The 26,668-nt window shown below is 36.3% G+C and overlaps 1 protein-coding gene across 1 annotated transcript in view; it reads left to right on the top strand.

Annotated features, from left to right (window-relative positions):
• Positions 1-26,668, top strand: part of CACNA1C (calcium voltage-gated channel subunit alpha1 C) — a gene marked incomplete at both ends in the record, with an annotated part of 522,454 nt that overhangs the window by 489,566 nt on the left and 6,220 nt on the right. The window contains 13 exons of the mRNA XM_083366796.1: positions 1,084-1,320; positions 3,704-3,769; positions 7,617-7,708; positions 8,328-8,499; positions 8,743-8,870; positions 10,497-10,593; positions 11,825-11,927; positions 15,089-15,190; positions 16,205-16,332; positions 17,259-17,393; positions 18,690-19,042; positions 24,387-24,518; positions 25,312-25,415. Of these exons, the coding sequence (XP_083222922.1) occupies positions 1,084-1,320; positions 3,704-3,769; positions 7,617-7,708; positions 8,328-8,499; positions 8,743-8,870; positions 10,497-10,593; positions 11,825-11,927; positions 15,089-15,190; positions 16,205-16,332; positions 17,259-17,393; positions 18,690-19,042; positions 24,387-24,518; positions 25,312-25,415 (1,849 nt within the window). The remainder of the gene's footprint in view (positions 1-1,083; positions 1,321-3,703; positions 3,770-7,616; positions 7,709-8,327; positions 8,500-8,742; positions 8,871-10,496; positions 10,594-11,824; positions 11,928-15,088; positions 15,191-16,204; positions 16,333-17,258; positions 17,394-18,689; positions 19,043-24,386; positions 24,519-25,311; positions 25,416-26,668) is intronic.

Here is a 26,668-nt window from a genome sequence, read left to right on the forward strand (position 1 = left end):
GGGGACAGGGAAAATAAGCCAAGATGTAGTATGCAAAACACAAGAAGCACTAGTGTTGTCTCATCTTGGATCCTTCTAACTGAATTTATTTTTATAATGCAGTACACATTGAAAAGTATTTCTTTTAAAAGCAAACTTTGAAATGGCTATTGCTCCTCATATTGCGGAGATTAAGTATATCAAAGATAAAGTGAACATATTTTAAAGTTAGGACTTTCCCTTGCAAGAAGAAACCCTATATAAGCATGCTTCAGATATATTGTTTCCAAATACAACTTATGCATCAATTCTTGTGGGATTTCTGCAGGGAAGAGAACAGAGAAGGTCCCTTATCCCAGTCAGATTGCATGCTATTTGCTGGGTTGTTAGTCTGTATGGCTAAACAATGCTACCTCCTTTTGGAATTTGAACTTCTTATTCAGCGTGCAACAAAATGAAACACATTCTGTATAGCCTGCTTACTCTGTATCTGAGTATCAGGATTTCATTTAATTGCACATTCCTTCTAAACTGCCCAAATGTGGGGTATCAGTTTTTTCAGGAAGAATCCTATCTGACATATGTAATATTTACACAAACGTAACAGCATCTGTTTATAGTATTTTGGGTAATCAGTCTCTCTCCCAATCAAACATGGTACATTTGTGTGTGCAGTTTTTTTTTTTAAAAAAAGGGGGCCAAGTATCTACAATATTCCTTCTTAAAACCCCGATACAATGTAAACTACAGCTAAGCTTCTATGATTTTATTATACTAATATCATTACATTGTGAAACATAATTTCATTATATTGTGGAGAAAAATGTAACTGCATGCCTAAGTTTCGCAGACTAAATAATTTCGCACCCAAATGCTCTGCTTGGCCATTTGTTATGACCCTTTAATCAATGAGGTAGGCAAACATGGCTTCACACTACTAGCAAGAGCCCTGGCAAGTTCTTCTTGTTAAAACAAGGAGAATGTTTGAAATGCTCCTGAAGAACCATCGTGAATTGAGAAGAAGGATGTGGGTAACATAGATTAATCATAGGGGTTTAGAGAAGAGATTAGTAAAAGATTGGGGGGGGGGGTGTTCTAAGGCAGGGGAACAGTGCAGTGAACTCTTCCTGTGAAGTCGCATTTTCTGTGGCCCAGGGTGGGTTTTCTTCACCTGCTGTTGTAACTACTGCCCTCTGTGCCAATGGATTCCAGAACACAGAGGACAACTCTCGCATCTCAATCACCTTTTTCCGACTCTTCCGTGTGATGCGTCTGGTGAAGCTCTTGAGTCGAGGGGAGGGCATCCGCACGCTGCTTTGGACCTTCATCAAGTCTTTCCAGGTATTCCTTCCTTCTGCTTTATGTGGCCTTATCTCAGGGAAGCAGTGATGTTTCAGTCTGCTCCTTGCATTACATGTTTATATGGGATACAGCAACAATTTCTGAATGGTCTCTGCCCAGGACAAATTAGTTTCTAGTTCTAAGAATCTCAAAATTAGGATGGATGGAATGAAGCCTGGCGGGGTAGAGGAGTTTGAAACTCAAACATAAACAGTTGGTTATTTTTTTTAAAAAGAAATTTGTAAGAGTCACACACCTCTCCAAGTGCAAAATTATTGGACCCTAAACTGAGTTTTATTCCTGTCAATACAAGTGTTAAGGCAAAAAGTGAATACAACAATTTTATAGTAAAATTGTTTTTATATTAAAATAAAGGTGATGCACTTTCCGTCCATTAGGTCAGCTTGCTGATGCAATTGGGGAATCATTCAGCTATGCAACATTCCCCAATATAGCACCCTCCAGATGTGTTGGACCACATGCTGGCTGGGGATGATGGGAGTGATAGTCCCAACACATCTTAAGAGCACCAGGTAGGGGAAGGCTGATCTATGGCCATTACTGGCAAGTGGACTCAGTCCAAACATGGCAAGAGACCTAAACCCTTATGCATATCTTGGTCTTGCTTTCCAACTGACATAAAATCATGGATGCAAGGGTGAAATCTATGCAGGTAGCCACAAAACTGAGATCTCACTGAGGCTGGAACTATTTCAATGTCAAGGTCACCTGACTCCACAACAATTATTTAATCACACCTTATCATTTTAAAAATTAAAAGAGCACGACATATAGTCTTTTATATATAAAAAGAATACAACTGACCAGAAGACAGACCCGAGACTTCAGAAAAGGTCCCATGCAAATACATTTTTAGTAGTCTCCAGTCCAAATGAAACCTACTGAGTTCTTTCTGCAGCATACCAATTCTCTACCTTGCAGAGTGTTTCTTTCAGATTTATTCTCTATGCATCTCTTGCTGAATTTTTGAGATTCCCAGGTCAATCCTACAGACTGGTAGTTCTCAACTTACAACTATTCATTTAGTGACCATTCAAAGTGTTAATGGCACTGAAAAAAGTAACTTACAAACCAGTCCTTGCACTTATAATCACTGTTGCATCCCCATAGCCACATGATCAAAATTTAGGTGCTTGGCAGCTGGCTGCAGCATCCTGGGGTCATGTGATTGCCATTTACAACCTTCTGATTTGGCTTCCAACAATGACAATGGAGGAAGCTGGATTTGCTTAACTGTGCCAAAAAGGATCATAAAATGAGGCACAACTCACTTAAGCACCTTGATTAAATGGAATTCTGGTCCCAATTGTGCTTGTAAGTCGAGGACTACCTGCAATTCTTTATAACTTGAATACATGCCCATGTAATGCAGAAACGTGGTGGCTGCAAGAGGAATTCTTGAATAACATTATTACTTCTTAAAAGTACCTCAGACAATTATAAATAAAATTTGATTGTCTAAGTGGAACAAGATGATATGTTCACTTTCATTCTAATTTCAGGAAGCAATATTTCTCCATTATCTCTGAAATATGATGACCAGAGTCTAATATCTACTGGACTACTTTTTTCAGCAGTTTCTCACTGTAAAGCTCCATGCCCATTGATGGAAATAAAATTAGTGGAGCTCAAATAATTTCTTATTGAGTGAATTATGATAATCTTACTGCAATTCAAAATATTGGATACATATTTCTATACTGGATAGTTTTTGCTCTTATTCTATGTGTTCCTCATTTCTAAATTTTTGACTATATTTTTCTTTTACAATTATCTTACTTTTTTAAAGTATTAATGTAACAGTTGACACGTACAATTTTTAAATAGGGAAGAATTATTGATGGTGATTAAAGTTATAGCTAAATTCTTATTACAACAAATACTGAAATCATCATCTATCTGGAGAGAAATATATATATAAATATTAAGAAAAATGGTTTTACAGATCTAATAGATAATAGGCAGCAAGCACTGTTTATTCTAAGAAAAATATTAATGTGAAAAGAAATAGTAATGACTTAAGAGAGATAGAATGTTTTTGTTAGAAGGATTAGTTATGGCAAAACAACGATGGATCAGTAGAGTCATCTAGTGGAGAAATAGTTTATATTAATCATAGTATGGTGCACACAAGTTTTTAAAGGGAGAGCACAAGATCATCTAATTTTTTTACTTTCTGATGCATCTTCATATGTAAATGCATCCATATGCATTCTATGCAGATTGTAGAGTCAAAGAAATATTTGCCTCTGGTCTTATGCTCTCAGGTGCTTTCAATATGGGAATATTGTATCCTAAGTTCCAAAAAGCTAGCTTTCTTAATAAATGATTCATCATTACCTGCTTTTGATTTTTTCCCCAGGCTCTCCCCTATGTGGCTCTATTAATAGTGATGCTGTTTTTTATCTACGCTGTGATTGGGATGCAGGTAAGTGTCTTTCCAAGATTTAATATTTACTGTTGCAAGTATATGGAGAGGGAATTACAGAAACTATTAGGAAAAGAATCTTCAAGTGAAGTCAAAAACTTCATATGGTGGCCTATTACCTGAACATGAAGTCAAGGAGTCTAAAATTAAAATGCCAATTTATTTTGACTAAATTAAAATTTTAAATTAGTTTTATGTGTGGGTTAATAACAGTAATGCCCGTTTGGTGTAAAGGCTAAAGGTGCTGAATTAGAAACTGAGTTCTCATCCTCCCTTAGGCATGAAATCTGGCTGGGTGACTTTGGACCAGTCGTTTCTTCTCAGCCCAACCCTCACTTAGCGACTCAGTAAACACGGTCAGAAAAAGAATTTGCTTTTGTGCTTTTTTTCTTTTTCAGCACTGCAATCATTTCTTCATATTGCTGGTAACTAAAATAAAAGGCAGATTTTAGCCAAAGTGGTACGTGTGGTTATGTGCAGAGTCTAAAAGACAAAAGAAATCTCTCCATGTAGAAACTCTGCCTTACCATCTTCTTTCCTGAAATGAAAACTATGGCCTGCCTCAGAGTGTTTAATTTGTCCTCTTGCAGTAGTAACTCCCAGCGCCCCCTCAGAACAGCTGCAACTGTCATTACTAACTAGTGAGTTGGAGGATCTGAGCCCAGACAGTTCCAGGGCTCCTCAGGCGACTGACTTAGAAGAACCTCCCTTTAAAAGTTCTGTCTGCTTTGGATGCTTAATTTGCACTATTGTTTTGCATTTCTCTACTTTTAAAAAGCTGGTTACTGTCAGCACTTACAACTGTCAGAACAATCTGCATATATATATATGTGCAGAGCTCAACCAGTTTCCAAAGGTTTTGCATATGAACCTCAAAAGAAAATTTATTACATAAGATACCAGATTGCCAGATGGACACCCACGATCTGAGATTCTAGCTTGTTCTCTGTGCATTGTCTCCGATAACAACTGCCTAGCCTTAGACTAGGAAGCAAGTCATCTGTGTTTGTTTGATCAGCACAAGTGATTGAGTGACTAGTTTGCTGCTCCTCTCTATCATCGCTGATTTGGTACAATGCTCATACCCTATAAGATTGCAGATATTCATATTTTATACAGTAGGGTTGCATAAACTATATTAGATGCATAATATATTAAATGCATACTCTAGTTGTATGTAAACATGGAGATTTTAAGGATTTGCAGTGGCACATTAGAGGCGCTGAAGTACAAGTAATCCTCGACTTATGACCACAATTGAGTCCAAAATTTCTGTTGCTAAGTGAGACACTTGTTAAGTGAATCATGGCAGTTGTTAAGTTATGAGCATGGTTGTTAAGTAAATCTGGCTTCTCCATTGACTTTGCTTTTCAGAAGGTCACAAAAGGTGATCGCATGAACCCAAATATTGCTCTCATGACCATGGGAATGCTACAGTGGTCTTAAATGTGAAAAACTATTGTCACTATTTTCAGTGGTGTTGTAACTTTGAACAGTCACTAAATGAACTGTTGTAAGTCGAGGACTACTTGTGCTGCTCAAGGCCCTTTCACGACTTGCCCAATATTTTTGATTCCAGTATAGCTCAGGATATTTGAGCCTAAAAATCTCAGAAAGACTTATCAGACCAGATTTTTAGAAATAGTTTAGTGGAGTCCTTAGTGTTCAATAAACTCAGTTGTTTGCTTGCAGATGTTTCATTATGTGACTAAAGTAACATGGATTAGGCTACATAAATCTGCAGAACAGAAAACTTCTACTTTTACAACTCACTTTCCCTTTGATGTCATTAGGAACAGAAAACTCTTTCAGAAAATGGAAGAATGTGCAGATGCTCTAAACCTGCAGTATTTTCCAAACCATCCACCTTTTTCTCAAGTACCAAGACGAGCATAAGAGATTCAGGCTGTCTTGATTATTTATAGAATTATTTCCTATCTTACCATCTACCAGGCCCCAAACCAAGAATAACATATAGCAATTCTTCCAAGCTGAGTCCTTTATTGTTTCATGTCTATAGACAAAATCTTGCCAGAATAAGCACTGTACTAAATGGCTTGGGTCCGGGATATTTGAGGGAACACCTACTGCCGGCATCAAGTTCCCTTCGTCTTGTGCGCTCCCACTTGGAGGGCCTTCTCAGGGTGCCGCCTGTAAAAGACTGCCGGCGGATAACACCCAGGGGGAGGGCCTTCTTAGTGGGTGTGCCTGCCCTGTGGAACCAGCTGCCCGTGGAGCTTAGGACTGCCCCTGACCTTCGGTCATTCCGCCGGGACCTGAGGGCCTGGCTCTTTGAGCTTTCCGGCCTAGGCTGAGAGGTTTTTTTTTTCCCCCTCAGGGATCAAATTTAATTATTTTAACTGTTTTTAACTCTTGTATTGTATTGATGTTTTTAAATACTTTGTAAACCGCCCTGAGTCCTACGGGAAAAGGGCGGTATATAAATTCAATAAACTTAAACTTAACTTACTATGAGCATCTACAACATACCGTGTCAACTAGTAAGAAGGGGCTGTCTTCACCCTCTTTCTCTCTTGTATAATAGCTGAACTGAGTTGCCTCTTCCTCTTCCGGAATTCATAGTTGTCTTAAGAATCCACTCCTTACTATAGTCTATCACATCATTCATAATCTGCATCCACTATTGCCCAAAAGATGTAAGCATAGAGTGAAAATGAAGGAAAGATCATCTGTAGCAGTTCAACTAATAGTGGAGCATCAGGCTACTAGGCTAAGTTGGGTTTCAGTGAAGCATGCAGTTCCAGAGAGTGTAAGCATTAACAGATCAACCATTTGAAACTCAAGATGTCCCTTATGTTTTTCACATTTCCAACATTTCATTAATTTCATGACAAAAAAAGAAGTAATGGTCTTTGAAAATCTTGAAAATACTGCACTTATTGAAGGTAAAATTGAGAAAATTAATCTTTACATAACTCCTTCCTTACAAATATCATAAGAGTACAGTAATATACAGGATTTCTTAGCACAACATTTTTAGCCTCCCTAAGCAATTTTAGGATGGTTTATGTAGAAGCAGAATAATTTGCCCTCTTATTTTATATGATAATTAATCTTGTGCCCTGTATTATATCTGCAGTATTTCATTTTAAAATAGTTTACTATTTTTATTAATATCATTTGTACATATAAAGAAGAGTACCTATTGTATAGATGAAGCAAAATGAAGTCTGCAAAATGTTTTTTGAGCAAATTGGAATAGTGAATGATCGTAAAAACCTTAATATCTAAACCCAAAATAAAAAGATTTGATCAGTTTAAATGGTGTAATATATAGGAAGACTGTCAATCAGATGTACACCCAGTGCAGTGGGAAGATGTCGAATGAGATATCAGAACCATGCAAATACAGGTAATCCTTGACTTACGACCACAATTGAGCCCAAAATTTCTGTTCCTAGGTAAGATATTTGTTAAGTAAATTTTGCCCCATTTTACAACTTTTCTTGCCGAAGTTATTAAGTGAATCACTATAGTTGTTAAGTTAGTAACATGGCTGCTAAGTGTATCTGGCTTCCCCACTGACTTTGCTTGTCATGACTCTGACAATGCAACCATCTTAAATATGAGTCAGTTGCCAAGTATCTGAATTTTGATCATGTGACCACGGGGATGCTGGAATAGTTGTAGGTGTGGAAAATGTTCATAAATCACTTTTTCCAGTGCCATTGTAACTTCAAATGGACATGAAATGAACTGTTGTAAGTATAATATATAACATGTGTATATTTTATAAGTTTATTAGAATAAGAATATTAAAACTATCAGATACAGGAATATTTTGTGAAATGAAACGTTACCTTGAATCAATTTTTTCTTTTATTAGGTGTTTGGTAAAATTGCATTAAATGATACTACAGAAATCAATCGGAACAACAACTTTCAAACATTTCCTCAGGCTGTGCTCCTGCTTTTCAGGTAGGTCGCAACAAGGGATGCCAAGGAAGGCAACCCATATAAAACCCTCAAAGTCCCCAGTAATGAAAAATAATGTTGCAGCTTCCCAATAGCTTCCAATAGGAACTAAAGAAATCAAGGGCACCAAGTCTTTAGAATCGTTATTAAGATAAATCAGCAGATATTTTTTTAAAAATCCTTCAGTGAGACTTAAATTTTGGCCCTGCCCACTTCCATGATGGCAAGACAACACTGGAAAACTGGAAAAATAAAATAATCTTCTAATCACAAAACTTTGCTAACCCCAAAGCATATTTGATTTAATCATATTTTAGGGAAATGATTTAATCTTTTTCTACCAAAGCCAAATTGATTTTTAATTCCACTGAATTTAATACCTGTTTTACGAGGCATAAGATCTGATGTTTTACAAATCTCAAAATGCTTTGTGTAGACCAGCTACCCAAAACTATCAGGTACAATAGACATGTCATCAAACGTCTGTGGATGCTTATGAAGTATGACTTTGTGCTGTAGATCTCTTAAGGCAGCTAGATTCAATTATCTGGTGAGTTATTTGCTGAGTACTTAATTTTTATGATAAACCACCTTCTTCTCTGCTACACCCCTTTTTCAACAGATGTGCTACTGGTGAAGCTTGGCAGGAAATCATGCTGGCATGCCTACCTGATAAGAAGTGTGACAATGACTCTGTGGAACCAGGCAGTAGTAATATTGAAGGTGAACATCCCTGCGGAAGCAGCTTTGCTGTATTTTATTTCATCAGTTTCTACATGCTTTGTGCCTTTCTAGTAAGTAGCTATGGCAATCTATAAAAGTTGTCGTGATATGCATTTTTTAACCAAAAAAATTTGTCAGGGGAGGCAAAGTAGTGATCCCTGAGCCATATGCAAATTCTGAAGCCCCTTTTAGCACCTTTTGATCTTAATTGTTTTTCAAGAGAAGCACTTTGTTTGAGAAAGACCTTGAAATATAAATCATTCTGGCATTAAGTACCTTCTTCGTAGAACGAATGTTTTTGTGCTTATTTACAGATCATTAACCTTTTTGTTGCTGTTATCATGGATAATTTTGATTATCTAACCCGTGATTGGTCCATTCTGGGTCCCCATCATCTGGATGAGTTTAAACGGATTTGGGCAGAGTATGATCCTGAAGCCAAGTAAGTTCCCAGCCACACCACTTAAAGAAAGGAACTTTGAGTAACTCTATCTACAAAGTTTAGGATCTACTCAGGTTTCTATTTAGGAGCTGCTTAGGATTTCGTGTTTTCTGTGACAACCAAGACAAATGGTATCAAATCTTATACGTGTAGCAGGGCACCTGCTGGATTTTGTATTCTATTTGTGTGGAACTGATGGTCTGAAAGTGGGGGATCTCTCTAGGATGGATCTTTCTTTTTATTAGATTCAGGATAATGGCTGGTACAAACTTACAAAGGTGAGAAGGTCAGAATCAGTTAAAATGATTGAGTCCAGACACCTCAGTGCACTCACAGAATTTCTAACCTTATATATATATATGAAATATTATATATGAATACAGAACCAATCAAGGTCATTAATATTATGCTTCCTAAGCACACACCCCATCATATTAATTATTTGATCACCTAGGCAACTGAAAAGGTGGTGGCCTCACAGCTCTGCATGCACCTAAATTATACTGATTATCTAGATTGATTTCAGTTGAGCTTTTGGCTGGCAGGAGATACTGATACTCCTTTTATTTACTTGGTAAATTGCCTTGGCCAGAAATTGCATGATGAAAATGCAGACTTGCTGCTTGTCCTAGATTTTCAGTTGGTTTCAGTATCACCAACTCCAGACCTTCCGGTGGAATCAGGCTTTGGGATTTGTGAGCGTTCTTTGTTTTTCAAAGATTGGACACCTTACAGCTTAGATCATAATTGTATAACATACAGTATAGTAGCATACACTTTTTAGGCTTTCCACCTTTCTAGGCTTTGCAAATTGATGTAGCCATATAAATAAGTCCTAAAGGTAGTCTTTCTAACAAGTAAAAATCTTAATGTCTATAAAGTGGCGTACAGCTCTTGCCTCTTTCCAAATGTTCCTGCACTTGTTGATTAGGTGCTGACTCAGCATGGTTGCTGCCAAGTTCTAAGCCAAGCTCCAGGCAGAAATCATATCACGTTGGGCTGCTTACAGTAGCTTGTGGTCCTGGCAGTTGACTGATAGCTCTCCTGCTTGCCTGTAATAGTCGTACCTTCCAGACATCACTTCTCGCTTACCCCACCTAGGCTAAGGGTCTAGGTGGGGTAAGATTGCCTATGTATATCTGCAAGAAGGGTCATAAAATGTGCAAAACTGCTTTTAACAACTCTCGCGCTTAGCAACAGAAAGTTGGGGCTCAATTGCGGTCGTAGGTCAAGCAATACCTGTACTGCCATTTGAGAGAAAGGATAAGTTGAGTCTATCCTTGAGGAAGTGAAGGTGGGAAGCATGTCTGTTTGGCTGCAGCTGCTTTTCCCAAATGCAGACTGCAACTCCATCTGCATTCCTTCACAGGAATGCTTTCTTGCAGTGCTTTTCTTTCTTTCTTATCCAAAAGGAAGTGCTGAAGCACATTGTTTGACACCTAAGCAAACGTTCTGTGGTTTCTGTGAGGTTACTTATTCTATCCCCTGATGTTCAACATCTACATGAAAATGCTAGGAGAAATCATCCAGAACACTGGTATAATCAGACACCTAATTCCAAAGAAGCCACCAATATCGTTGAATATTGCCTGACAAGCCTTTTTTTTTAAATTATTTTTCCTATAGAGGACGTATCAAACACCTAGATGTTGTAACACTCCTGCGTCGGATACAACCTCCTCTGGGTTTTGGAAAGCTCTGTCCTCACAGGGTAGCTTGCAAGGTATGATAGGCTTCTGTTCCCTTCTTGTTACTGTTTTGCATTACTTTGCCTTATATACTGATGGATGACAAACCCCATCTACCTTGACCATTGGTGATATTGGTCATATTGACTGGGGACAATAGGAATTATCATCCAATATATCAATACACAAAGCTTGTGATTTCTAGATTTTTTTATTATGTAGTTAATAGATTTTATTATCATGAAATGTGCACTGGTTTCTTAGACTGCAAACTTTTGCTTCATTGACTGCATTTTATTAACATTTCATATTTTATTTAAAATATTTATTTTCTGGATAGTAGTATTAATATTGTTTCAATATTAGTATAGTTACTAAAATTAATCCCACACAATGTACATTACATACTGTGACTTTTATCAACGCCATCAAATTGACAAAATCACCATCAGCCAATTGCAAAAGGCAGCTTTACTTGGAAAAGCTTACATTAGCCAGATGTTTAGACTGGATTTGGCATTTTTTGCAAACCCTTCTCAAGGACATGAGATAGAGAGATGTTATTATTTGATGATTGTGAAGATACCACTACAAAACGTAAGCTATTCCAAGTAAAACTGAATTTTTTCATTGACAGATTACAGAATAACAGAGTTGGAAGGGACCTTGGAGGTCTTCTAGTCCAACTTCCTGCTCAGGCAGGAAACCCTATACTATTTCAGACAAAAGATTGTCCAATCCCTTCTTAAAAACTTCCAGTGTTGGAGCATTCACAACTTCTGGAGGCAAGTTATTCCACTGATTAATTGTTCTATCAGGAAATTTCTCCTTAGTTCTCACCACCAGTCGGCAGGTGATTTTGTCAAAGCCAATGGGATTGACATTGCTGACATCAACTTAAGGATTTATTTATAGAAAAGAGATGTGATATGGGAAAAGAGATTTGTTGTATTTTAAGAAATAGTGATGTTATTAAAATTATTATAGATGTTGTGATGAAGGGGGAAGTAATTTTTTATATATTTCTCTTCTTAATATATTCTCATTTTTCCTTTCTTTTTGTTCCTTTCTACTTTTTTCCTTTTCTGCATCTTCTAGTTTTTCTTTTTATTATTAGTTTTTTTTTCAGTTTGTATTAGTCTTTACTGTTGTAATTATAATTCTTAATACAATTACTATAAAAGATGAAAGTGGGAAAACAATATAATGAAGATATGGTCTATGCCACATAATTCAATATTGTGTTTCTCTCTTTTTCTTCCATAGCGTCTTGTCTCTATGAATATGCCATTGAATAGTGATGGAACTGTTATGTTTAATGCAACCTTATTCGCGTTGGTAAGAACAGCACTGAGAATCAAAACAGAAGGTAAGAAGACACTTAATATGCAGCAGAAATACATGGGATTCTTGATAATTTCCTTACAGCATATGTGTTATCATGCCATAAAATCATATAGATTTGGGAGTGGCCAACTACCTGCTCAGTGACAAATCCAAATTAAAGTATCCCTGAAAATGTGAATAGTAGTCAATAACCAAGGATTATCTGTAATTAATGTAAAAATATTTGCAAACAAACTAATTTTATTCTGTAAATTAAATCAAGGTGGAACATTAAACTGAACAGTCTGATTTTGAAAAATTAAGTTTGCATTTTAAATTTAAAATGCAGAATTCTCCGTGTATATTTAATATTTAGCCCATAATATTCTAAATATAATTTATTGTTCAGACCAAAAATGCTGAATCCATTCATACCTTAATTTCTCTTGTGATATTTTAAGATTTCCTGAGAGCAATATCAAATATTGTCCCTATAACAATAAGCAAAATTCTATTCTCACTATCCAATTCTTATTCTTCTCTAAATCACTTAGAGCCTGGATTTGTATATTATTCAAAATATCTTTCATATTGTTATAATTTAGTGATGGAATTAATAAAGCCCACATAGACTTTTCAATCTATAATGCATGGATAGATAGTCTGTCACCAGTAGTTGGTTCCTTTCCTGTCTTTTATCAATTCATTTGAGAAGCCAAGAGTGATGGAGGCCTATGAGTAATACAATGATATCACCAATATGATAATGTGACTTCTAAGGTCCCTTCCTACAACGATTTGGATGAGGGGATAGATGGGGAACTCATCAAATTTGCAGACGACACCAAGCTGGCAGGAATAGCCAATACTCCAGAAGATAGGCTTAAGATACAGGAGGATCTAGACAGACTCGAACACTGGGCACTATCTAACAAAATCAAATTCAACTGTGAAAAAAGTAAGGTTCTACATTTAGGCAGGAAAAATCAAATGCACATGTATAGTATAGGTGGTACCTTGCTCAATAGTAGTAACTGTGAGAGAGATCTCGGATTCGTAGTGGACAATCACTTCAATATGAGCCAGCAGTGTGCTGCAGCTGCCAAAAAAGCCAACACAGTGCTAGGCTGCATTAACAGAGGGATAGAATCAAGATCATGTGAAGTACTAATACCACTTTACAATGCCTTGGTAAGGCCACACCTGGAATACTGCATCCAGTTTTGGTCACCACGATGTAAAAAAGATGTCGAGACTCTAGAAAGGGTACAGAGAAGAGCAACAAAGATGATTGGGGGACTGGAGGCTAAAACATAGGGAACGGTTGCTGGAATTGGGTATGTGTAGTTTAAGGAAGAGAAGGGTGTTCCAATATCTCAGGGGCTGCCACAAAGAGGAGGGAGTCAAGCTATTCTCCAAAGCACCTGAAAGCAGGACAAGAAGCAATGGATGGAAACTAGTCAAGGAGAGAAGCAACCTAGAACTAAGGAGAAACTTCCTGACAGTTAGAACAACTAACCAGTGGAACAACCTACCTCCAGAAGTGGTGAATGCTCCAACACTGGAAGTTTTTAAGAAGAGACTGGCCAGCCATTTGTCTGAAATGGTATAGGGTTTCCTGCCTGAGCAGGGGGTTGGACTAGATGACCTCCAAGGTGCCTTCCAAATTATTATTGTTGTTGTTGTTGTTGTTGTTGTTTCCTCTTATGGGTGTTTTCAATTTATTCGATTGACAAAATGTGCCTACCTAACTTGATTTCTCACCAAAATGACTGAAAAGTCCCTCATCATTATTTGATAGTTTGTGATATTAAGGAACTTTAGGATCTGCATAAAAGAAGCCCAAAAGCTGTTAATTCTTGCCATAATGTTTATATAAGTGATCCTTGACTTAGGACCACAATTGAGGACAAAATTTCTGTTATTAAGTCAGACAATTGTTAAGTGAATTTTGCCCATTTTATGACCTTTCTTGCCACAGTTGTTAAGTGAATCACTGCAGTTGTTAGTAACATGGTTGTTAAATAAATCTGGTTTCCCCATTGACTTTGCTTGTCAGAAAGTCACATAAGGTGATCACATGACCCCAGGACATTGCAACTGTCACAAATATGAGTCAGTTGCCAAGAGTTTGAATTTTGATCACTTGAACGTGGGGATGCTGCAACAATCATGTGAAAAATGGTCATATGTCATTTTTTTCAGTGGCATAACTTTGAACAGTCACTAAACAAACTGTTGTGTCAAGAACTACCTGTACTTTGAACAGTTTTACTAGCATTTGTGTTTGTTATTTCAATTGTTAACTACACAAAAACATACATAAATTAACCCAGAGTCAATCACACAAAAACAACTCTGAGCTGCTTACAACTCCAGAACAGTAAAACCAGTTTTTAAAAAATGGAACAATAACAAGGTATGTTAGCCATACAATCAGCAGGAGATAGTGTACAATCTCTTCTCAAAAGGAACAGATGCATATTCATATCAAAATTAATTTCTGCTCATAACACCTTTTTCTGTGTCTCGCAGAGCTTGATTTACTTTTCTTGAGGCAGGTTTTCATTTCCATATTAATATGTAGAAGATGGAAACAGTTTCAGTTCTGAATTGATCTCATACTTTAAATTGCATTTATCACACTGTTGTCTTCCAAGTGTTGTACTGCAGTATCATAAAGCCAAGATCATAATATAGAATATTGCTAGATATTTGATGAATTAACAGTTACTTGAGTAGGTGCAATATGAATTATGATCCACTCAGATTTTATATATAGATACAACTTTGTCACCTCAAATAGCCCCTGACATCTAGCTGTAGAGAAACCTTTTTAAAACATCTTTTCTTTTAAAAAAAACACAACTAGTTCCTAAAATATTTCTGCTACTCATGAAACTTTCTTCTGTTCAAGGGAATCTTTATATTTTTATTTCTCTAAATACCATTCTACCTTTTCAGGATCATTAAGTCTGGCTTCAGCCTCAAAAAAAAACATCTATCACCATGTTTCACAGGTCAAAATAGGCCAAAAGACAGACATTGTCATTTTTTTATTTAATAGGATCAGAGTTATTAAAAAATGTATTATAATATGGCCTCTTATTTTTACATGATTCTCTTTTTATCTGTGGACCAGATAAAAGTACTGCTCCGTACAAGAACTGAAATATTTGTTTTTACTAATATATCTTCTTATAGGTAACTTGGAACAAGCCAATGAGGAGCTGCGTGCAATCATTAAGAAAATCTGGAAACGCACTAGCATGAAACTGTTGGATCAGGTTGTACCCCCAGCAGGTGGTGAGTCCGTCTTTCTTTCAATACTCTATTTACTTGAACAATGGGCCCTATCCAACAAAATGAGTTTCAGTGTGGAGAAAAGCAAAGTCTTACATCTAGGCAGGAAAACCCAAAGGTACAAATACAGATCGGGCGATATCTGGCTCAAAAACAGTAACTGTGAGAAGGACCTTGGAGTCCTAGTGTACGATCGCTTGACTATGAGCCAGCAGTGTGCAGCAGCAGCCAAAAAAGCTATTACAATTCTGGGTTGTATAAACAGAGGCATAGAATCAAGATCACACAAAGTATTATTACCACTTTATAAAACCCTAGTAAGACCACACCTGGAATACTGCAGCGAATTTTGGTCACCATGTCACAAAAAAGATGTTGAGAGTTTGGGAAAAATTCAGAGAAGATGATCAAAGGCCTGGAGACTAAAACATACGAAGAACGGCTAAGGGACTTGGGTTTGGCTAGTCTAAAGAAAAGAAGAAATAGGGGAGACATGATAGCAGTATTCCAGTACCTGAGGGGGTACCACAAGGCAGAGGGGACCAGGTTGTTCGCCAAAGCACCAGAGGGAAGGACGAGAAACAATGGTTGGAAACTGATCAAAGAAAGAAGCAACATGGAAGGAGAAACTTCCTGACAGTGAGAACAATCAACCAGTGGAACAGCTTACCCCCAGAATCTGCTCTATCACTGCAGATTTTTAAGAAAAGACTAGACATTCACCTGTCTGAGATGGTATAGGTTCTCCTGCTTGAGCAGGGGGTGGACTAGAAGACCTCCAAGGTCCCTTCCAGCTCTATTCTATTCTATTCTATTCTATTCTATTCTATTCTATTCTAACCAGTTCCAAACTGCAAAACACTTTGATTTCTAAATAAAGGCTGGGAGATTATTTTTTTTAAAAAAAACAGTAGGCATTAATATCATTAACTAATAGTTTGTTGGTAAATTATAAAAACAAACTATCAGTTGTTTTTAGCTTTTTATTTGATTTTTTTCAATTTTTTTGCCATCTAGATGATGAAGTTACAGTTGGAAAATTCTATGCCACGTTCCTGATTCAAGAGTATTTCCGAAAATTCAAAAAACGTAAAGAACAGGGTCTCGTGGGCAAACCTTCACAACGTAATGCTCTTTCTCTACAGGTAAGTAATGAATACTTAGCATGAGGTTTACAGAAAAGAAAGTCAAAAGTGGATCTTCTGTATATTGCTTATCATTATGACATTGACAGAAACTATCAACCCAGCAGTTTCATTATCCTTCCTATCAAAGATCTACTCCAAAAACTGAGAAACATCTCTTAAAAATATGAATTTAATTAGTTTTGATGTTACAAACTCAAGATGATGATCCCCAGCCCAAATTTTAAAAGCATTTTAAATTAATCTAATATATTGGGTATACTAGTTATCAACATACCTTTTTAGTTATTAGAATTAATTATAAATAGGGCCCTTTTAATTAAAATTGTATTTTCTTATGTAAGAACCACTGGTTGGAAATAAGATATCTTGATAAGAAATATATTTACTTCTACATTAATATACTTGGATCAAATATTTAGAGCATAATTATGAGGAAGTAAAGTTATGAGGTTATTCTATTATCAAACAGCATCTCAAGGATCCATCATATAGATCCTTCAAAAATTGTAGTGAAATTTAGGAAATGTTTATGAAGGCATTCATTGTAATTTTTGTCATGTTTTCAGACTAGACCAACTAACTTCACTACATATGGGAACAATTTATAAGTTACATTCTTTGTAACATCCATTGTCACAGATGGATTGAAAGTGGTCCTCTTTTTTTCTGAATTGCTTTTTCCATATTTCAGATACAGGGAAACTATTCTCTACAAAAAGATTTTTGTCAATTTAGAATTGCAGAATGAATCAGCTGATAGGAAAATAGCACTCAGCACAAATATGTTTATGACTTGTGCTCAAAATCCCCAGCACTACAACATCCAATTATATTGAGATTTAGTAGGTGTTAAGGGCCAATGTATTTTAAGGTCAGTTTTATTTCTTTTATCTACCAGTATGCTAAACCATAATATTTTCTAGGCTGGTCTACGCACATTACATGACATTGGACCAGAGATTCGAAGGGCAATATCTGGAGACTTGACAGCAGAAGAGGAATTAGACAAGGCCATGAAAGAAGCTGTTTCTGCTGCTTCTGAAGATGATATTTTCAGGGTAAGTGCTTTCACCATGAAGATGCAATCTGGTGTGCAGCAGAATGATCCAAAACTATTCAGTCAGATTCATAGACTGAAGTATATGCAGTACAGGATGAACAGAGAAAACTATAACTAAGAATAATAAAAAACAGATATCTTAAAAAGGCATTTCAAATTTATACTATAACATCATCTGTGTTTTTAGTTAGTATTTACTTCTTATGAGAAATCAAAGATTACAGAATCAATAGACAGGATTAGCAGAAGTAGTAGCATAAACCTCAGATTTAAAAGACTTATGCCTCCTTCTTAGCTGAATGTGATTAGTACAATGCAAAACTAACATTCTTTCCATCACTACTGTTAATGTTATGTTTCTACATTCCCAACATGTTAAAGCAGAGATGAATAGGCTCAAGAACCACATTACGTGCTGTACTGTGAAATTACAAGTATGTATGCACATACAACATTCACCAATACACAGACACAGATTTCATTCATCTCCCTTGCCTTCCTCTTCCTCTGCAGCTTTGGAGAAGAAGACAATAACCTAAAGGAATCTATTGTAGAAATCAAGTAACTCTAAAGTAGTTTTTGCTTTGCTCAGTTTCACCTCAATGAAGGATTGCTGGGAACTTAGCTGAGGATTGCTGAGTGCCCGGTGTTAATTTAGGAATACGCATGCCAAAGGTGGAGGATATGAAGGATTTCTATTCTATTCCTGATAGACAGAAGCATCCTGACTACATATCATTGCTGTGCAAAAGGGAAACTAAGACATTGTACATTGGAGTTTTAAGAGCCAGATATTTATTTGCAAGTACTGCTCCAAAAAAGCATCCTATTAAATGGTGAACGCACACAACAAGATATGCTATTATGGCATATTCAGCAACCACTTGTTCCATGACTATTTGACGTTACAACAGCAATGAACAGGGAGACTTATGACTGCTCCTTATAGTTGCAACTATTGCAGCATGATTGCGATTTGGGCACTTGGCGACCAGCTTGCAATTATGATGAGTCCAGCTTTCCGCTATCACATGATCACTATTTGTGACCTGCACTGCTGGTTTCCAACAAGCAAAGTCAATGGGGGAAGCCGGCAGGAGTCACAAATGACAGTCACGTGTTGTTGTGCCTAATGACCATGTGGGATTTGCCTAACAACAACTGAAACAGCCACAACTACCATTGTAGGTCAGTCCAGTTGTAGTGCATTTGCTTTACAGCCTCCTGTAGGACATTACTACCTCTGTACTGGAGCTTTTATTCATTCATTAATATGCTTCTGTTTTGCTTCCAGAGAGCTGGTGGCTTGTTTGGAAATCATGTCAGCTATTACCAAAGTGATGGCAGAAGCTCATTCCCGCAGACATTCACTACTCAGCGCCCTTTGCACATCAACAAATCTAGCAACAACCAAGGAGACACTGAATCCCCATCCCATGAGAAGCTTGTGGATTCCACCTTCACTCCAAGTAGTTACTCCTCATCAGGTTCCAATGCTAACATCAATAATGCCAATAATACTGCCTTGAGCCGCTTTTACAATCCACCAAGCTATCCCAACACCGTCAGCACCGTGGACAGCTACAGCACCCCTTCCTCCACCACTGTACGGATTCAGGAGGTTCCTTGGAAGTTCAGTTGCAGAAGGTAAAGATTGTTGACAGCAGCAATATTTCTATTGTTTGCCAGTTTAATAGATCATTATAATTGTACATGGAACTTCACAGAGCAAATATATAATAATGTAACAGAAATTTGAAACATTATGTGTATATATTTTTTTTAAAAATGACTTTTGAAAATATTTACACATCTCACATGTATATAAATAAATATAATTTATATATACTATACACACACACACACATACTCCCTGCCAGAAGATGATGAAAATGGCTATTCCATATGTTTCAAAATATAATTAATTTTAAGTTGTTATATATTTTAAACAGAAAATAAATTATATTAAATTTTAATAAAGAATTAGGAGTAAGTACACCATCAAAAATGTGCTGCAATGTAATGAAAAAATGAATTGAGACAGTATTTAGTCCTAATCTATCAGGTTCAGCCCTATCTCCTTTCCATCTGCTCCTTTGTAAATAAGACTATTGGATTATTTTATTTATTTGTATCCCACTTTTATTATTTTTACAAATAATTTAAGGCAGCAAACATATCCAACACATCCTCCTCCTATTTTTTCCACAACAACCCTGTGAGGTAAGTAGGCCTGAGAGAGTGACTACTGTAAAGTCTACCAGCAAACTTTCGTGGCTAAAGTGGGACTTGAACTCACAGTCTCCTGCTTTCTAGCCTTAACCACTAGACTAGACCAAAGTGGCTATTTGAGGTATATATGAGTCCTCTGAATACTCCAAACACGTTACAAAATAACGTTTTATTGTCATTATTTGAGAAATCACCATATAAGAGAGCCTATAAGTTAAGTTGAGGTACTCAAGGAAACTATCCTAATGGCCTCTCAGTATTCATTTACTTATCTACTTAGTAGGTTCCCGGTTTCTCCAGTTGCAAAAACAGCTCTGAATGGACCAAGGGAATTCCAAGGCCCAGACTTCTATTAGTTCTTCCTCATTTGGGCCAGAAAGTTAATGTCTGTTACATAATGAATATTACAGCTTCATAATCTAAGAAGAGCTTTGATGGATGTCAATCTTAATATAGAATTGTTTCTAATAAAGGCTAACCAATTGGCTCCCCAAAAACTCAGAAGCATAGGAAAGAAGCTATTAACACATGTCCACTGATTATTGGCAGGATTATTGCCTTTGATTATTGAACATTTATGGATAAAAGTTATCACATAACTTTTATCAAATAATTCCTAAGAATTATTTAAGGATATCTGTTGCAAATGGCAGCCAACAAATCCCTATACCAGGCAGGTACGGACATAGAATCCTCATCCATAAATGAGGTGCCATCTAGAGTTAAGATTACTCCAGATTCTCCAACTGAAGGAGCTCTAAACCTGAGATGTGAAAAGCATGGGAGTAATAGATTAAAATTGGGAATCCCAGGAAAATGGGAAATCCAGAAAGATTGAAACAGAAAATGTATATGAGAAATAGATAGATGTTCCAGCCAGAAATTCTGATTTTTCTTCTCTGTGATACTTTTTATTTTATTTTATTTGTGCAACCTAGTGAAGTGTATCCAATTATCCATTCATCAGTGTAAGCATGGAGATATTGTGTTTATAATCCAAGTTGAAATTTCTGCAGTATCAAAATTTGGCAGGAAAAAAACCTGTTTCTGTTTACAGCAGACACGCATCATCTAGCATTTCCTTTGCTTTGTAAACTCAAGTCATGTTGCATTTTGCATGCTATTTTTTTTAATTTTGGCAGGCTTTTTTTCCTTTATCTAAGGAATCTAATTTTGTTTTACTCCTGTCAAATAGATTTTCTCCTATAGGTAAGGGGAGGGGCAGGAAGGACTTGTACTCTTTTTCATCTCAACACAACACAGCCAGAAGTTTTGGACTGTTTAAATTATTTCTATCTTGGTAGCTTTTAGTGATGGGCTCTAGAGTTATCAAACTATCACCTCAAAAGCAGTAGGTGGACCCAGGATATGATGATCCAGAGTATTCCTGGAAGAAGAGGTTGTACCCTAGGGGCAGTATTTTTTGTTAGTTAATTCTGTGAGATAATTAAGCATTATTTATTTTTATTTTATTTAGATTTATATACCGCCCTTTCCCGAAGGGCTCAGGGCGGTTTACAGGGCATTTAAAAAACAGTCAATACAAACGTTAAAACAAATTAAAAGAGATTAAATAGAACCCTGAGAGAATTAAAACCCAGTTAAAATTAAAATTAAAATTAAAAATATTCTCAGCCTGGGCCAGAGAGCTCGAAGAGCCAGGTCTTCAGGTCCCAGTGGAATGAACGGAGGTTGGGGGCAGTCCTAAGCTCCACAGGCAGCTGGTTCCACAGGGCAGGCGCACCCACTGAGAAGGCCCTATCCCTGGGTGTTACCCGCCGGCAGTCTTTAACCGGTGGCACCCTGAGGAGACCCTCCCTGTGGGAGCGCACTGGACGAAGGGAACTTGATGCTGGCAGCAGGTGTTCCCTCAAATATCCCGGACCCTCGCCATTTAGGGCTTTATAGGTCATCACCAGCACCTTGAACCTCACCCGAAGGGCAACTGGAAGCCAATGCAGCTCGCGGAGTATGCAAGAAAAGTACTTTTATCTATTCTAAATTAACCACCCATTGCAAGGTCTTTGTGCCTATAAGTTCTTTTAAAATATTCAATATAAAGAGGCAAATATTGAGGATATGTGTGATATAATTAAAGTATGAAAAGTAAAGTATGCAAAATATAACCAAGATCAATCTGTGTCTAAAAGCTTCGTTTTATTTTTCTTTCTGTGTATTCTTTAACCCTCATTACTGTGCTCCTTCAGAATAAATAGGCTTAGACCATGTAGAAAGAGCAAAAGAATAATTGGCAATGAATAAGCACTACATCCTAGGAGTTGATGCAAGACCTAATATCTTTGTGATAGATAAAACAAAAATTACTTATGGTGAATTCAACTTGTAGGTAAATAGAGCCAGAGTCCTTGTTCTTGCCCTCTTTCAATCCTGACAAAATAGGCATTGAAAAGCTTTAATGGGATTAATTCTTATCATACTGAAATGAAATTGGGATTGCTGAAAAAGTATTGCTGAAATGCTTTGGACATCTCAATCTGACCCTGTTATTAATTTGAAAAATTTACTTTGAACTGGTGGCAACTACCCTTAACAACTAGGTGGATTGTTTAGTATACTGTACTGAGGAAATTTCATGTAAAATGTCATATTGAGATCCCCTGTAGTTTAATTATTTTTAAAATAATATTGTTCAATAGGAAATACTAATTGTTAATATTTTATTTTTGATGAGATTGCGTCAGTTCATAGCTAGGCAACTTAACTAATGTTTGCCCTGTTTTCTGAAGCATAATTTTAAAAAGCTGGGCAAATAGGTCTGTAATCCAGATTTCTCCCTTACTCTACAAAACTATAGCAATCCAAAAACACCATGCTTTTTCCTTCTTTACATCTCTATTTTTTTTTCTTCTCATGCTTTCCTAATGAATTAGGACACATTATTATGAAACATTAGGGAGGGAGGTAATCTTGCTGTTCATCTGTATTTCATATAAACATTCAATGATCAAATCATGTTAAATTTTAGTTTTCAAGTGTAGTGAGGGAGGAGAACAATATTGCTATAACAGATAAGTAAGAGGTTTGTTACTATTGTAAACAGCAAACTTAGAATGTTTTTGTGGATTACTTATCCAAAATGCATTTCAATTATACTGAATCAATGTTGATGTTATGGTTAAACTACAAATTATATATAATCTTAACAATTTATTTGCAGGACCACTTGTCCCTAGCCTTTGGGTTTATCCTACTTTCTCTCACAGGATGGACATGTTTCAGGTCTCCTCCCTGAGGCAATGCCTTTTCTATGGCAATGTCTTCACTTTGGAATAATCGCTATCCCACCCCACCCCACCCCACTCAAAGCTCAGATAGCCCCAATTCTCTTCACCTTGCAGAAAATTTTAAAGAACTTTTCCCCTTTAGATACTTGGTGAGGATGACAGATGACCCTGTTTTCTGGGAAACAAAATACAGGGATTGATTGACCCCTGTCTCTGTATTGTTGATATGTTGCCTTGGGTTGCATTACTTCTTATGCTCTCTTAACTGTACTCAAATGTTTTTTGCTTGGTTTTTATTTGGTATACTGCCACCTAGAGTCATGATTATACATCAGATAGCTACATACACCTAATCAATAAAAAAAATTATCGCTGGAATGCTGTTATGTGAATTGACAGTCTTTTTGGAGCAGTGGCAGGGGTCAATTTGTTCTTCCTGTGCTGTTTCCTGAATCACAGCTGCATTTACAACTAGCTTGTTTTTAAAAAAAATAGCAAAAAAATCAGATACACGGAAAGCCTTAATTTAGTCATCTGTCCCTCTGATTTATTCCTAAACTCAGAATAAAACAGTGGCAGTTATGTCAGTTAATTGACAGTAATGCACTTGAATCACCAAATACCAACGAGAGGATAGTAATGGCAAAATAAGTGCTTTAAGATGTGTATGTAGGTTTGCTGGAAGCAAAGCAATTTAAAAGCTACACTCCCAACAAGATAACATGCAATTCAATACATGAGCCATGAGCAATACTAATAGACCATTTGAGTATTGATGTAGGTTTTAGATTTGTTTCTTCAAAAATCTTTATTATTATTCTGTTTCAGAAGTGTGGACAAGCATGGTGAACAGGAAATCTTAAGGCAGATTCTTCATATCTTGCTTCCCCATTTCCAAATTAATTTCCATACAGGAGATCTGTATCTCATTTGCCAGACCAATTCAATTTGGCAGGGTTGGCACATCCTGGGTTCCAAATAATGCTATCTGGAATAAGGTTCACCTCAAAATTTGAATGATTCCCACTGTGTTACCATTTTAAAGAAGCTTAAAAGAGTAACACTCCTTTCTTCCTTTTTGTTCTCTTCTGGGTTTATTTGCCATTTTGTTCTTTTGTCTTGTGCTGTTTTTATGTTTTCACATTGTTCTTTGTTTTTAAATGTTTTAACAATTGTAAACTGCCCAGAGTCATTGGGAGTCAGATAGTATATACATTTGGTTCGTTGCACAAGCAGCCAGATGTTCAGACTAGATTTGGCATTTTTGTCCACCTATCAAGTCATTTCTAAGGACTTGGGATGGGCAGATGTAGATGTTTGATGTTAGAAGTATTGTCACAGGATGTAAGCTGTTCTGAGTAAAGTATATTATTATATTATCATTATTATCTTTCTTATAAGTTAATTTTGCCAGGAGCTGTTTAAAAATAATGCAACAGATTCAGTGTTTTCACCATAGAATTTCTAGATTTTCTTCAATAACCATAAATCATTCTGATTTTTTTGCTTATTAGATCCTATTCCAGAGACAGCCAAGTAGCAATTGTTAGTGAAGAAGAAGCTCCTCAGGAGGATGAAACATATAGTGAGCAATTAAATGAAGAAACAGAATATTGTAGTGAACCAAATTTGTTATCACCTGAAATGTGAGTATTTTATTGCAGTATACAAGTTGTTTTGGAATTTTTAGGAATGAAATCACAAAATTCAGTCTTGCCTTTTCAATAGTTCCAGATTAGAAATACATTAGTAATTTTTTCCATATATTTATATCATAGTTTAAATTGTCAGTTGCTGTTTCAAATAATAGAATACACAAAGATGGGGGGGAGAGAGGGAACAAGCATGTATAGTATTTCTAGGCAAATCATGTTATCTGAATTAACTCAATAACTGTAGTATGAAAATAAATAAGTCATAAATCTAGGCATATGTATATCATACCCATAAAGGAATTATTTCTGGATTTTACCACTAGCTAGCTCCCAGATTACTGTTCTCTATAGTGAGAAGAATCTGATACCTGCATTGTCAATTGCTGGAGGTTATAAAAACCTGCTCCCACATACCAATATATTCCTAATTTGTGGATGAATTACCAATGTATTCCTAACTATACTATTGTGCGTATAATTAGTATCGTAGGTTGTTTAAGGAAGAAATATGGTTGAAAACTAAGGCATAAAGAAACTCATTCTAAAACATCATTCTCAAATATTTCATCATCCCATTATAGAATGAGTAACAACAGCTTGCTATGTGGAACAGAACTGAGAGGCAAATTCTGCAGATTTGGGGGTTAGACCACTAACCCTACATTATATAGCTTGACATTAGCCTAATTAAATCTGATAAAGGAGGCTGTGTTCCTCTTTAAGAACTGTACAACATGTTGGCTAATTTGTATATTTTGGAAAAACATGGCATTTTCAATTACAGGTTATCATATCAAGATGATGAACACAGACAGCTAACTCTCCCAGAAAACAAAGAAGATATCCAGCCATCTCCAAAGATTGGATTTCTACATTCCTCATCACTAAGTAATACTGTTGACATTTTAAAAATTGTGCAATCTATTAAAATATATCATTTGTTGCAAACATGAAATAGACTACACAGCTGATACATATTTTCATGGCTTTTAGCTATTAGCTGCCAGAATGTTGGAATATACTGAGATTCTGTCAATTTATCCAGGAGCACAAACATTTTTCAACTGCTTGAAAAATACTATTGAATTAAAACTTGCAATTCAAATAGGATAATCCTTGTTTTCACAAATATCAAATGAGCAAATCTTGTATCTTCATATCTTCAAAATATAATTAGAGACATATGTTAGAGGGAAATCCTGTAAAATGAGAGTTCCTATCTAGATTATTTTCTTGATATTCACGTTTTGCAAATATATTTTAAAAAGAAATTGCAAAATGGTCTGAAATGTAAATTTCTAGTTATAGTCCAGATTTATTATCTCAATGAGAAATAGACCATATAAATACAAGCAATGTTTAATTAAGAATTGTGTAAACCCAAATTGTGTGTTTGTCAGTTTAACATAAAAGCCCATTAGCTGAGTGGGAATTATTAATCTTTTCTACGCCAATGATTTTCTCTTAAAAATGCCATACACACACACACACACACACACACACACACACACACACACACAAAACAATTTTGCCTCCACTCACATTTATTTAACAGAATTGGGCTAAAAAGATATAAACAGGAGCTTCAATGCAGAACACTCTTCTAGCTGACAAGTCCTTACTACAAGTAACAGAGTCCTATCAGTGATACAAGGGAAGTATGATACTTCAACATATGATCATAATTGAACCTGGGATTATAGTCAAAAGTCATGCTGGTTGTTAAATGGGTCACCATGTGACGGCACACCAATTTTACAATGTTTTTGCAGTGGTCATTTAGCAAACACTGTGGTTATTAAACAAATTCCACAGACATTAAGCAAAACCATGGTACCCAGTGGGCATTTTTTCCTAGCACCTAGAAGTAAATGCTGGTTTCAGTCACAGGACGCTGGACACTGCAAAAAGCCATAAATGAAGGGTAGTTTTCAAGCACCCAAAATGCAATCAGATGACCGTGGGGAGAGGCAGCCATCAGAACTTCGAAATTGTATCATAATAGCTCTGGGGAGGTCCATTGTAATTTCAAACAGTCGCTTAAGTGACTAGTCATAAGTCAAGGGCTACCTATATTTGATTCCTGTTTCTGCTTTATAGGCTAATGCTCTCCTTTCAATGATTATGCAGTTGGATTAATC

Source organism: Vipera ursinii (assembly GCF_947247035.1).
Source record: "Vipera ursinii genome assembly, chromosome: 6".
Taxonomy (NCBI): Eukaryota; Metazoa; Chordata; class Lepidosauria; order Squamata; family Viperidae; genus Vipera; species Vipera ursinii.